General features: G+C 35.1%; 1 protein-coding gene across 1 annotated transcript in view; it reads left to right on the top strand.

Moving 5' to 3' along the window:
* Positions 1–14,194, top strand: part of SKAP1 (src kinase associated phosphoprotein 1) — a 307,365-nt gene that overhangs the window by 79,231 nt on the left and 213,940 nt on the right. The window contains exon 3 of the mRNA XM_025280272.3: positions 2,134–2,159. Within this exon, the coding sequence (XP_025136057.2) occupies positions 2,134–2,159 (26 nt within the window). The remainder of the gene's footprint in view (positions 1–2,133; positions 2,160–14,194) is intronic.

Raw genomic sequence — 14,194 nt, 5'->3', positions numbered from 1 at the left:
GTAGAAGATGGAAAATTGTTCACCCTCTTGATAATTTGCTTGGTAAGCTGTGTTTTATAGACAGGAGATTTATGGAGAACTTTTCACTTTGGCCAAGTTCATTGGGAAATGGTAGGGTCTGGTTGGTGGAAATTGACCCATCATACTAATATAAACAAATTATTTAAGTTGCAGCTAGTTTCAATTTACATATGCCCTTATGTCAGTGTGGATGCCCTCTTCCCCAGATGCTGCAACTTTATATTTCCCACCCTTCCCCTTCTCATCCCCTCTCCCCCTTTCCACTGAAGATGTCAAAGCTGTTCTGAACTTTACTTGCCCTCTAACCCAAGCATCTTAGCATTCCTTCACCTGATTGCCAGTCCAGAACTGTTCTGAGAAAGAAAAGGAACAAGAAAAGTCAATTGCAAGGTTTCTTCACGTTTTCTTCTCTACTGTGTTTATTTCCCACAAATTCATCTCTGGATTATACTCCAGAGATGTATACCCCCTGCATATAATCTCCTTCCTCTCCATTTTCTGAATTTTTATGAAGAAATAACCTAGATGCTCACTGGGCTGGTGTTCCTCCCCAAAGTAGCCACACTTTATTTCAGTCATGAACTCAGTTGGTAAAGAATCCACCTGCAATGCAGGAGACCTGGGTTTGATTCCTGGGTTGGGAAGATCTACTGGAGAAGAGATAAGCTACCCACTCCAGTATTCTTGGGCTTCCCTTATGGCTCAGCTGGTAAAGAATCCGCCTGCAATGCCAGAGACCTGGGTTGGGAAGAGTCCCCTGGAGAAGAGAAAGGCTACCCACTCCAGTATTCTGGCCTAGAGAATTCCATGGACTGTATAGTCCATGAGGTTGCAAAGAGTCGGACATGACTGGGTGACTTTCACTTTCATATACTAGAAGACACACCATTATCATCAATGTATTACCCTTTTCCTCATCTTTTTTGGAATATTTTTAAGAATTGGATTAAAACTGTGAACTCTCTCCTTAGAAAAAAAATGCTGTTATGCTCATATATGCCCCTGGGAAGTCAAGATGAGGATAGAAAAATATTCTTTCCACTTAGAGGGATAGAGATTACTATGTTTATAGCCAAGAATTAATATGTGGTGACTGTAAACAAGATTGGGATATGTTGAAGAGCGGGTGGGAGGTGAGGAAATAAAGAAAGACTATAGCCAACACTTGGGAAAATTTCACTGTGATGTGAAAGGAAAGAAGGCAGCAGATGGAGGGACATGAAGGGGGTGAGGGCAAGTTTGCTTTATTTTTATATGAGCATAAATGCTGATGGAAAGGGCCATGTTGAGAGGAAGAGGTTGAATTTATACAAGAGAAAATCGATGTAGAATAATGTAAGTATCCTGTGAAGGCAGGAGGAAATGGAGTCCAAAGTACAATAGACTTTTGTGGGTAGCCACTATATATAGCATTGCTTCTGTGGGGAGGTGGGGGAAGCAATTTAGATTTCAAATAAGTGACTTGCAAATGATCCCTTCTGCTATTGCCATTTCATTATTTGTAAGACTTCAGGGGTTATGGGGTTTGCCAGTCATTTCCCAAAATAAAAGAGGAGATGGAATGATAGACTGAATTGCAAGAGCCCCAGTCTTGGCACGGACACTAAAATATTAGATGACCTTGAGTCAGTTGTTCATACATCACCTGTAAAATTAAGAATTTAGGCCTAGAAGGTATCTGGGGATGTGTTGAGGGGGTGTTTTAGTTGTCATAACAACTGGGGGTGCCACTAGTTTTTGGTGCCCAGAACCAATGATGCTGATTGTCCTATAATACACAAGATAGGTTATCAAAACAAGGACTCGTCCTGCTCAAAGCCTGAAGAGCTCCTTAGGAGAAACCTGGACCATGGTTAGGTAATATTTTAGGACCTTTCTAGCTCTAAAGTCAGACTTATCTAAGGAGATACAGTGAGTTAAATGTCCCTTTCAAGCCTTTAAGAATCTTTCAAATCTCAAGGACAACCCTTCGGTTTTTCTTAGAGTAGATTGTGGCTTTGGCTAGTTATTGACTATTTAGGAAGCTTTTTGGAAGGAGTGCCATTGCTATCATATGCCACGATTGAGAAATACAAGTTTGACTTATCTCCATTCTTTTTCCTTTTATTTCAGATACTTTTGGAATTTTCAGCCCCAAGGTGAGTCCTCTCCAACCATTTATGGTTCATACTAAAAATGTGTAGATGGTATTGTTACTTCTGTATCTTCTAAGTAAGCTTCTCCATAGGGTGGCATTAGCCTTTTCTGAGGAAAGTTAGTGGAGTGTTTAATTAACCTTCACCCTGCTCGGCTCCTTTGCCCTGCTTTTTAGCAATAAGAAGCCCTGATGCTTCTGCCTTCTGAATGAATTCGTGCTAGATTATTTTATAGGACCAAAGCTTTTATTCCTTGAGCTTTGTTAGATGCCAATAGGATCCACTAGCATTCAAATAAAATGGTGGCCGAGTCCATAATAAAAGCCTTGGGAGGGCTCCAACTCAACTAATCCTTCATTGCTCCAGAAATAAATTCCAGTATGTTACCTCCTCAATCACAGTGCTCTTCCACACAGCCTGCCTGTCTGGCAGCAGAAAAATGTCAGAAATGGAGTAGTGTTGAAATTCCCACTAGAACAGTGTTATCACATTTTAATATGAGCCTGGCTGCAGCCTCAGTGCTTCTAATTGCTTTCAAACCATTGTTTTCCTGCTTTTGCTTGATGAACCCAGCATCTGGCATGATTCTAAAAAGTACAACAGACAGCTGTGTGCAAAATTGAAAAAAAGAGACAGGATTAAAACACATTTTTAAAAGGTTCAAAATTGAAAATTTTTCTGATTTCAGTTTGAGGGGGTGCCTTTAAAGTATATGCATTCTTTATTTTTAGTACCCTGGTTGAGAATGTCAGAAACATCATTCTCAATATTAACTATCTCAACTTGTTATAAATGGGAGATTTTTATTTTCTCAGAAAAATCACAGAGCATTTTAAACTAAAATAGCTTTATGAACTATTTTGCTCTATAAAATTTTTTAACCAATTGCAAGCTTTTCCATTTTTTTCTTAACATTATTAATGTATCCATCTCAGTGAGCAGTAGCATCTTAAAAAAATCAAACTGTAATGATACTAGTTTTATTAAAATTTTAATTTTCCTAGCTCATACTTTGAAGTCTACAAAGGTTTTCTTTAAAAGCAAACTTTAAAAATAAAATATTATATTTTTAAAGTTTTTAAACTTTTGTAAATTATAACCATAGCTTTTGTAACATTTTAAATAATGTGATATGGTGTTACTGTATATCTCACTGTCCTAAAGCACTTATGGCTGAAAACATAGGTTGAGAATAGAGAATTATATGTACTAATGTAGCAGTTTGTTTTGCAAAATGTGAAATATGCTATTCAAGAAATGGCCCTATAGTTCAGGGTTTAACAGATGCTAACCAAAATCCACAGGGGGCAGAATATGAATGTAAACTGGCAGAAATGAATGGAACTGTGAAGATAGAATTAATTACCTAAAGGAGAAATAAAGAATTAGTGTCAGAGATGTGGTACAGTAATGTGTTGAGAAGAGAAAATAATTTTAGAGCTTAACACAAGGGACTGTGTGGGGCTCAAAAGACAAAGCACACATCTCACCAGATTCTTGTAATAGTGGTATTATAGTCATCTTCCAGCATAGGGCAACTTCTACACAGTCTTTCTCTTTTAGAAAGAAGGCAGAGGTACAGCAGCCAAGGAGACAACTGAAAAGAGTTCATTTAGATCAGAAAACTGTTTACTTCTTGACAATGATTGGATATGTGTAGCAAATTGGATATTCTTTGCTCATTTGGAAGTAATGTAAGGAAAGATAAAATAGAAAACCCATGTACATGTGGCTTGCCCCCAGCTTTGTTCCTCCCACTAAGACAGTTTTGAGGGGCAGAAGAGGAAAGAAAGGGTATCTTTTACTTTGTCCTTTTGGTTAGATCTTAGCAGATTGTTTGCTTCTAAAATGTAGGTTGGCTGGGAGCTGGTCTATTTAAGATACTATGGGGCAATTTGGGATTATGAAAAGAATAAGAATATGTAAGAAGTAGAACAGATGGCAGAAGTATTTTAAGAGCCCTGGAAGACTAAGTAGTATTGGGAAGGGAGTGAAGAAGGACAGAAATGGTGGCCCCAAACATTCCTGGCATTTTTATCTGTGGCAGGATTTTTGTGCAGGAAGGTGATTGGATGAATTTTATTAACTCTGTGCATCTCCCTAAACACACATGCATATTCTTCAGAATATTTGTACAAAAGTCTGGTACCTAGAGGGAAAATAGTCCTTAGTTACAGAAGAGTTGACACAACGTGCTGAAAAGATAACCTTTAAAAGAAAGATACTTGGGAGAGTAGACCTAGAGAAGGATTTCAAGCAAAGCATTTCTTATCCGTCATTCCATTCAATGCCAGGTTTAATGCGATAGAAGAGTGATCGTGGAATAGTATCGGGAGAGTTTTGTCCCTGTTCTGGAGAAGAAACAGGGTGTGGTAGAAAGAGCATGGATGTTGAGGCCTAATAATCCTGGGTTCAAGTCTCACTATACCATTTAGCTAAAGGTTATGTGAACTTAGCAAGTTGCTTCATTTTTCTGAATCCTGGCTTCCTTATCTATAAAACAAAGATGTGCTAGACACTGTGTGAAGTCTTTTACATGCATTATCTTATCTAACCCTCAGAACAGCCCTATGGAATAAGTACTGTTAATATACCCATCTGATAGATGTGGCTACTGAGGCAGAGAGTGGTTAAGAGAATTGCTCAAGGCCAATCTCCTCAAGGAGTCTAACTTAATCAGTATGACTTTGTAACATGTACTCTTTTTAGAAAACATAAAAGCTTTATTGTGATATAATTCACATAACAAAAAATTAACCCTTTAAAAGTATGCATCAGTGGTTTTTTACTTTAGTCACTGAGTTGCACAACCATCACCGTTGTCTAATTTCAGAACGTGTTCATCACCCTAATAAGAAACTCCATGCTTATTAGAATTCTAGAGCCCAGTATCTTCACTGCTGTATTTTACTGCCTCATTGCAGGTTGTCATGAGGACTAATAGTAATAACGTGTAAGTCCTAGCACGGTGACTGGACATAGTATAGTTTCTGTTCATGGTGTTATGATAATTCTTTCCTTCCATTTTCACCTAAATTTTCATATTCATCCACTGTTTAACTTCCTGAATGATGTTCATTTAAAAATAATGCAATAGGAAGAAAAATAATCCCAATAATTTATTACTTTAATATAGAAGGGACATAAATGAAAGACCTCTTTTAATGGGCTTAAACAAAATTGTAAAACATGGGAAAGACTTTTTATTTTTATTTTTTACTGAGATTCCTTTGATAATTCAAGCCCTGTTTACTTTGAAAACTTTTTCTCTACTTAAATTACTTAAAATTATAAAGAAAATACATTGGAATCTTTGCTATAGAACTTTACCATTTCAGCAATCAGATATTTAAAACGTGATATTGCTCAAATTTCTGCAACAATATTAGCTTTACCTTTTTAGATAGCCATAGTGCTTGATGGTATTGATCCTAGTGACAGTTACAATTAGAAAAAGTTTCAGTTACAAGGCATAGTGTTTATAATTTAAATTTATTGCTATAAAACTTCTTCATGAGTATTAGAAAAATTGCCCACCATGGACCCAGAGTCGAAAACAAATGATACAATATTTAAATAAAAATTTAAGAAAGACCATGGGAATATCATAAATATATATAACAAAATGGTATTTTTTTCTGTCCAATGGTCCCTTACATTATACTTGCAATAATGGTAAATATGGACCAGTGAAATTTCTTGCCAGCTTGAAGATTCTTTGAGTATCTGCATAGGTGATGTAGAGGGTTTATGAGAAAATTACTTGGTATATTTCAATATGGAAACTTTCCACTATGTGAATCTTAAAAATCTTATTTTGAAGTGGCAGGCCTATATCCCTTGTCAAAGTGAATTGATGCCAAAAAATACAGCTTAGCAAAAGCAAATAATACAAAATGAATAAAGAAAATGTTAGTATAAAACCACATTAACTATAGATTAAAAGAGATTTAAAAGCCATATCAACTAATGTGTGAACCTTATTTGCATCCTGAATCAAACTATAAAATCTATGAGAGAATTAGAAATTTGGACACTGACTGGATTTTTTATGTTGAGAATCAACTGCTAATTTTTTAGGTGTGACAGTGACATGTTTATATTTGTATGCTGTGATATTTGAAGATAAAGTAATAGATTCTGATGTATTATTCAAAATAATATGGGAGAGGAAGAAATAAATAGGGTGGGGTGTAGATGAAATAAAATGGATCATAAATTATGTTGAAGCTGGACAGTGTGTACAAGGGGGGTTATTATACTTTTTCCTACCTTTGTACATTTAAAAAATTCACCATAATGCAAGAATAAAAGAAAAAATCTAGTTTGAAATGAATAAAAAATGTAATGATATTTTGTTTCTAGTATGAAACCTGGTACATGAAAGCATAAGATACTTTATGTATCTTGGACACAAAATACATAAAACAATGAGGGTTTTTTAAGTTTTTGTTTCAAGTTTAATGTTTTATTAAGGAAACAGCATGAGCTTTGAAGTTAGATCTGAATTCGAATCCCAGTTCCTTTACTAACAAGCATTGTGAGCTATAGCAAGTGACATCACCTTCTCATTTACAAAATCTTCTAATAATATCTATGTGTGTGCATGTGCTGTCCTTCAGTCGTGTCTGATGCTGTGCAACGCTGTGGACTGTAGCCCACCAGGCTCCTCTGTCCATGGAATTCTCCAGGCAAGAATACTGGAGTGGGTTGCCATGCCCTCTCCCAAGGGATCTTCCCGATCCAGGGATCAAACCTGCGTCCCTTGCGTCTCCTGCATTGGTAGGCACGTTCTTTACCACTAGCGCCACCTGGGAAGCCCTAATAATATCTTCTTCACACTTATTATGAGTTGTAATGAATTTTAATAAGATGATGAACTCATGAGGAGTGCTTGCCGCTTGGTAGGCGCTTACTGAAGTGGTAACAAGTATTATGTTTATGTTTCAAAGTAGGGCTATGCAAGTAAATCTATGTATGGAACTTAGGTAATATATATTCACATATCTTTCCATAATATTCATCCATTCCAGCTGAACCCTGGTATAAGGCCATTTAACTCACCATATATATATATATATGTACTGGAGTATATGTATATATACATATATTTGTGAGATTTTGTGCTTAAAGGCTGTGTGTGCAGACTTTTTGTTGGTAGGCACTTCAGAGGTTAGATTTATGAGCTTATTGCTCTGTAATGTCTGAGACATGTTGAATCGAAGCATGGATGTCACTTTCCTTCTCTTTTCTTACTATCACATACTTGGAGCATGTAGTTATGACAACTACAAGAAGCAAGCCATTAAAGCAGCAAAGAAACACCATCTTAGCACTAAAAAAAGGAGAGAAAGGTTTCCCTTTGAAGTTGAAGAGAAGTGTTTTTGACTTAATGGAGTGTACAGTGATTTTACAAGTTTTATTTATGAAAATACTCTTTGCATTCATGCCAGAAGGTTTTAGCACAGTCATAAGTAGGATTTACACAAAGAAACATAGCCGAAATTTATGATGTGTTTGCAAATGTAAGAAAAAGTCTGAATTTACAATATTTGTAATTTATTGTTAAGTGTCTTTCTATCACTATTCCTGGAATGCTAATATTTTATAAACACAAGTGTTGGTTATGAACCTAGAATATCCTAACCTATACTACTTTTTAAAAAGAAATCTTCCAGAATGTTTTCCATGTCTTTTGGGAATTTAACAGGGGGAAATGTACACGGGTCGAATGCTCCTGCCTTTGGCTTTAGCCCAAACTTTTAGCATCAACAATCTTGACAGCTGCTTTTGTGACTTGACTTCCTTTGGACCTTTCTCCCCTTTCCTTATTTGCTACATGTTATACAAATTAATCTGTAGAAAGTGGAAGTATACATACACATTGTTTTTGAATTTAATTACTGACTTTGATACCTTTTCAAATATTTTACTTCCTATACATCTACTGGTTGGGTTTTTCTAGAGTGGAATAATGCAATAATGCATTTTTAAATTAATGCACTGTTTTGCAGCTTCTATCAAAGGTTAGTTTTTTTTTTTTAACAAAAAGGCTCACTTTTTTCCTTTCTAACCTTAAAATTTTCTAAGGCTTTGATGTCCTTTGTAAAGTCCCATCTTGGCATATGTGATCTTGAGACACAAGAAAAAGAACTGACTTTCATGCAGGCAAAAGAACTCATTTGAATCAGATGCTGCTGCCTTCTGTATTCCCTATACAATATATTATACGCACAAATGTTCTTTTATAGCATTGTTTGGAATAGCAAGGACTCCAAACAGCCTAAATGCTCAGCAATAGGGGACTAGTTAAATAAAGTATGTTATATGCATTTAATGGAGTGCTACATAGAGATTAAAGGAATATATATGTGTATCATGGAGAGCTCTCCAAGGCATATTGTTAAATGAAGAGCGCAGTTTGGACAGTGTACTCTGTGTGTATGTGTGTATGTGCACACACATGCATGCAAGTTTGCTTGCTTTTATTTGTATATAGTATATTTTTGGAAGGATACACATGAATCTATTAACCATGGTACCCCTGCTGAGGCAGGTACCAGTATGAGTACAGAGAGAATCTTTGTTATTTATATCGTTTGGTGCGATTTGAATTTTCACCATGTGCATTAATTATTTTTTGGCTAAAAATTAGTTAAAAGTGAAGTAAGTCTATTTCTGCTAATATGAAGCAACCTCCAAGATAAATGATTAGGAGGAAAAGCAGGATACAAGATAAGACAAGTGCTACCTTTGTTGTTTTTTTTTTAAACAAAAAGACTTACTACTCTCACAGACACTTGTTATATTTAGACAGAAAATTCATAGAATACCCACAAAACATATTGCTTCTGGAGAGAAGAACCATGAGAAGGGAAGAAAGATGAGCTTTCATTACACTCCTTCTTGTAATGTTTGAAATTTTTGCTCTGGGCATACTTAACTTTTTTATTTAATAAAGCTCACTGTAGTTAACAATACTGTATTGTGTATTTGAAGGTTGCTAAGAGAGTAGATTTCAAAAGTTCTCATCATAAGAACAAAATTGTAGCTATGCAAGGTTATGGATGTTGACTAAACTTACAGTCTTGGTGGAGGAGTCTTAACTGTTAATGTATTTTCAACTCATTAAAAGTTTATGGAAAATCCCCCCCAAATTTCTTAATGTATACATGTATTAAATCACTATGATGTACATCTAAGACTAATACAATATTGTATGTCAATGATATATCAACAAAGCTTGGGAGAAAAAGAAGCATGCCAAAAAACTTGATTTAATACAGTAGCTCTTTTTCAATAGAATCATGATTTGGTAGTTTATATCCATTCATGTTTTTTCCTTGTTTATTTTTACATATGAATTTATAGGTGAGATCCTGATGATATAAAATAGCAGTATTCTCTGTTGTTTCATGTTTGGAAACCAGTATTACATAAGTGTGGCAAGTTAACCTACCACTTAAAAGTGTACTTTAAAATAAATAATAAAATAGGATCATATAATACGCATGGTAATTGATAAAGAATACCTTTTTACCCTATCTTAGTCTTTCTTTTTTGCATGCGTAGTAATTAAAAGTTCATGGAACCTCTGATTCTTGTCATTATGTAGATGGCAAAGAAAATAAAATGATAAATTAATGACTGCTTTAATTTTATTTGATTAGCCTGGAAACTTGTTGAGGAAAAAAACATAAACTATTTTTTCTTAGATAGAATTATCCCTGGATCAATACAGAAAATCAGGTAAAGAGTACAGTTCTGTGTTCTGAACACAGAATTTTGGTGTAAATATTAATTTACTTCAGGAATTGTGCCTCTAATGAATTTTCATGGTTTGGACCCAAAGTGTTGAGAGAAATCTCTGGTTAATTTGAATATAACATTTTTGGGGTTTCTGCTTAAAATTCGTTGTGAATAAGCCCTTGGACTTGAAAGCCAGTGAGTTTGTTTGATATCTGGAGACTGAATAAGGTGATGGTTAAGCCCAATTCTCTTATATAGCATTTCACTGTGCTTCTCAGCAACACATACTTCTCTTGGAAACTTGTTTAATAGTTATTGTTTACCAGGAGAGGGTGGGATGATTTGGGAGAATGGCATTGAAATACGTATAATATCATATATGGAACGAGTCGCCAGTCCAGGTTCAGTGCACAATACTGGGTGCTTGGGGCTGGTGCACTGGGACGACCCAGAGGGATGGTATGGGGAGGGAGGAGGGAGGAGGGTTCAGGATGGGGAACACATGTATACCTGTGGCGGATTCATTTCGATATTTGGCAAAACCAATACAATATTGTAAAGTTTAAAAATAAAATAAATTAAAAAAAAAAACAGAAAAGGAACTGTTAAGTTGTGTACAAGGGGAGTTACATGATATATAAAATAAAGATTCCAGCCAGTACTAATACTTGAGAGGCAGAGTGGAAGAACCAATCTCTGAACTTGTCTATCCCTGTCAGCTGACATGCACTTAACACACACTTGCCAGTTTAGAAAGTTCTTGAACACAGTTCATCTCTAAAAGGCATTTCCCTAAACTTAAAAAGTGATACCACTTTTCTTAAGATTAGTGCACTTTCCTTGTTAGTGCTACCCCAATAAAGATGGAAAAATAAAATTTAAATACAAGGAGATACTTTTCCATGTGAAACTTCTGTTCCAAAAAAGGCCAAACATTGAACAGATTTGTTGATATTAAGAGGCTTTGGTTGTTAATGTTGTTAAACACATACATGTTGTTATTTTCATACATGAACAGGAGTTCCTATTAAGCAGAGGGGCAAAAGGAGGCTGAATTTTGTCACTTTTTGCCATTCCAGCTTTAGTGGTATTGGAGGCCTATGTTAATCACAAAGAAAACTCACCTTTTCTTCAGTATGTTAAAAGATGTTTTACGTTTTCAGGCTTGCTTATCTTACCCATAGTACCTTCTTTATTATACGTTATTTTATTTTTACTTCTTTGTCTTTTGTGAAATTTTCTTATATCTGCCTGTAGACAGTGTAGTCCCATTCTTCTTCAGCAGGAGATATTGAAATCCAAGTGGGCTTATAGTTTCCCTCAAGAAGTAATATAAGCTGATTGGGATATGATAGATCCTAGGATGCGTCAGGACAGGGACTAGGTGCTGAGGTCCACTCAGTTTATTATTTGAGAGAAAGGAAAAGAGGGAAAGAGAGCAAGATAAATCAAATAGTAATAAAATTGCTACATTCAGAGTTAACGACATATTTTTGAGGCGTTTTCCTACTATGAGACTTAAGTATGGTGGTGCCAGAAAGGAAATGTGTTCTATAGCTAGGCCAGGTCAAAGCTGTATTTGGGTGTGGAACACGTTGCCTCACTTTTTCTGAAGCAGCATCAAAATATCCAGGATCAAACAAAATCACACAGACGTCACTAGAAAAAAATTCAACATATTGATCTGACTAAACCCAAAATGTTGTATTTTTTTGTAAGCATGAGCTTCATGCTAAAAAGTGGTATTTCTTAAAAAAATCACTGCAACAATACTATAATAGGTACATTTGAACCTATAAATCGGACCAGCTCCTTCTTGACCAAATAATTGACCACATTTGACTTTGTTAGTTTCATGCATAATATGACTACCAGTATTCCCACTACTTATAATAAATTATACTTTTGATTTTATAGATTTACCTTGCTGAAGTAAAAAAAAATACTGATATTAATGGCACATGCCATAAATTCAAGTCATTCAGTATGCTTTGCCTTTGAGTAATAATTGTAATTTACAAAGCATGCATATATGGAGACTGTACAGCTCAGTGAATTAGAACAAGATCTTAGTAATCAGACAAGGCGGGGTCAGAGCCACTTATGAGTCACCTGTATGACTTTGGGTAAATTGTTTAATCTCTGGATCTCAATTTCTTTATCTGTAACTTTGGATTAATAGTATATCACAGGATTATTTTGTAGATTAAATGAGATAGTACCTAAAGGGTCTTGACCCAGAGCCTGTAATCAGTAAGAGTTCAGTTAGCTATTATATTTTTATTGTTACTAGAGCTGCTTTCTCCTATAAGTCAAAACATGTTGAAAATTCAGTTGAATAGCTTCATAGTAAGACTTAAACGCTAAGAATACAGTGGAAAACAGAACAATGAACCAATAATGTCAGTTATGATTGCCTGGCTGCCATATAATAAATGCATTCATTTTATAGTATATGTACTATACTATACTACCAAATACCTAGATTTACATGTTTTGAATTCTGTCAACATCTCATTCCTATTGAAAATATTCAGACTCAGCAGGTCCCATTTTAGTAGCAGTTGAACAATAACAGTGGTGGATGGAATGTGTTAGCGTAAAGCCAGAATGATTGCTGACAGGCGTAATTTGCTTTATGAAGTGTGCATTGTCACATATACAATTATCTGGTTTATATTTTGCTGTCAGTCTTCCAGTTTGTTAATGTCCAGGAGTTATGTCTTTATGTGAAACCTAAGAAGGGTTAAAAATCTCAGCATTTGCGGTGTGAGTCAGGGGAAGGAAGAAAAGAGCAGAGGGTTCACACAGTGGCTACCTTTTTTTTTTTTTGAAGAATTAGGACGATGCTACACACTGCAGCTCACCCTACTGGTCAAAATGAAAAACTGTATCATGAAGGATTTTTTTTTTTTTTTAAAGGAAGGAGAAAAAAGAAACTTTTCCATTGGCTCCCCTGGGCGTTTTCCTGTCCAACTCACCCCTGACAGATGTAGTTCGTTCTGGAAGTATTATTAAACCATGCTCCCCTTTTGGTTGTTGGAGTGATTCTGCTATAAGCATCCAACCCATTTGATTCCATTTCTTATCATTTAAACCATGCTCTCTCTACAAATGAGATCCCTAAAGGTTCTTAAAAAGTCTGTGATTCTTTGCATGATTTATACAATTAGAATAAACAGTATTCCAAGCTAAAAAACAGTCATAGGCTCAATTTATTTCTTGTACATTCAAGATCTAGTTGGAGCAACTTTTTAAAAGAATGATAAATGGAAACTTTCTTTACCTGGGCCGTCATTTGTTCTGTAGACTTAATGACATTCAGTACTATTATACTCACTTCCAGGGCCTTGGGGGAAAAAAGAATATTTATACATTGAGTTATGGCTAGATGTAGGAGGACAAAAGAAAAAAAAAAAGATGGGCAGGAAGTCAGGCTCTATAGAACAGAGAAGAATTTGAGACCTTCACTATACATGGATTAATCACAAGAACTAACCATGCAAATCGAAATGGATATTTAGAAATAGGTGAAGCCTCTAAGATGTTCTGTGGGAAACACCATACATTTTCTAATGCATGAGTATGTGCAATATGGTATCTAATTTATAATGGAAGTGTTGACAGAACTTTAGATTTGGTGTTACAAATGTTCTCCAGAATATGTTTACATGTGAATAACATTTCACATATATGGACATGTATGTACTCAATATATTTCTTTAGTTGGTATTATATTTAATAATTTAGGTGAATGGTTATAAATACGGAATAATAAGCTGAAGTTTTACTAATCTTACCTTAGTTCAGCTTTGGGAACTGCATTACTAGGAAATTGGTCCATGAAAATCTGGCAATATTAATGTTATCAAGCATGACAACTAACTGGATTGGATCAGAGACCTTTATTTATGACATTTTGTTCAAGATTTATTAATTTAAAGAAGAAGCTTGTATCTCACGGGTTCTTAAGTATTAAATAGAGTCAGAAGTTGTATATTCCCTTTCATTGTCAACAATGAAAGCAAAAACAATTCAACTTTACATTTATTTCATTTTCCTTATATTATCCGGAGATACTTGGTGAATTAATAGCAAACCCTAGAAAATTTTCAACCATGCCATATAGTTGGTTGCAGATGTGCATAAAGTTTTTATAATATAGCTCATAATTAATTAGGAGAAAAGTAAAAGTTAATGACTTCATAGTAACATGAAAAAACACATTGAGCCTTTGCATATTGAATAAACAAACATATATTTATATGTTGTATTTATTATTCTTTGGT

The sequence above is a fragment of the Bubalus bubalis genome, chromosome 3, assembly GCF_019923935.1.
Source record: "Bubalus bubalis isolate 160015118507 breed Murrah chromosome 3, NDDB_SH_1, whole genome shotgun sequence".
Classification (NCBI taxonomy): Eukaryota; Metazoa; Chordata; class Mammalia; order Artiodactyla; family Bovidae; genus Bubalus; species Bubalus bubalis.
Note: the sequence above shows the minus strand (reverse complement) of the source record. Positions and strands in the feature narration are given on the sequence as shown.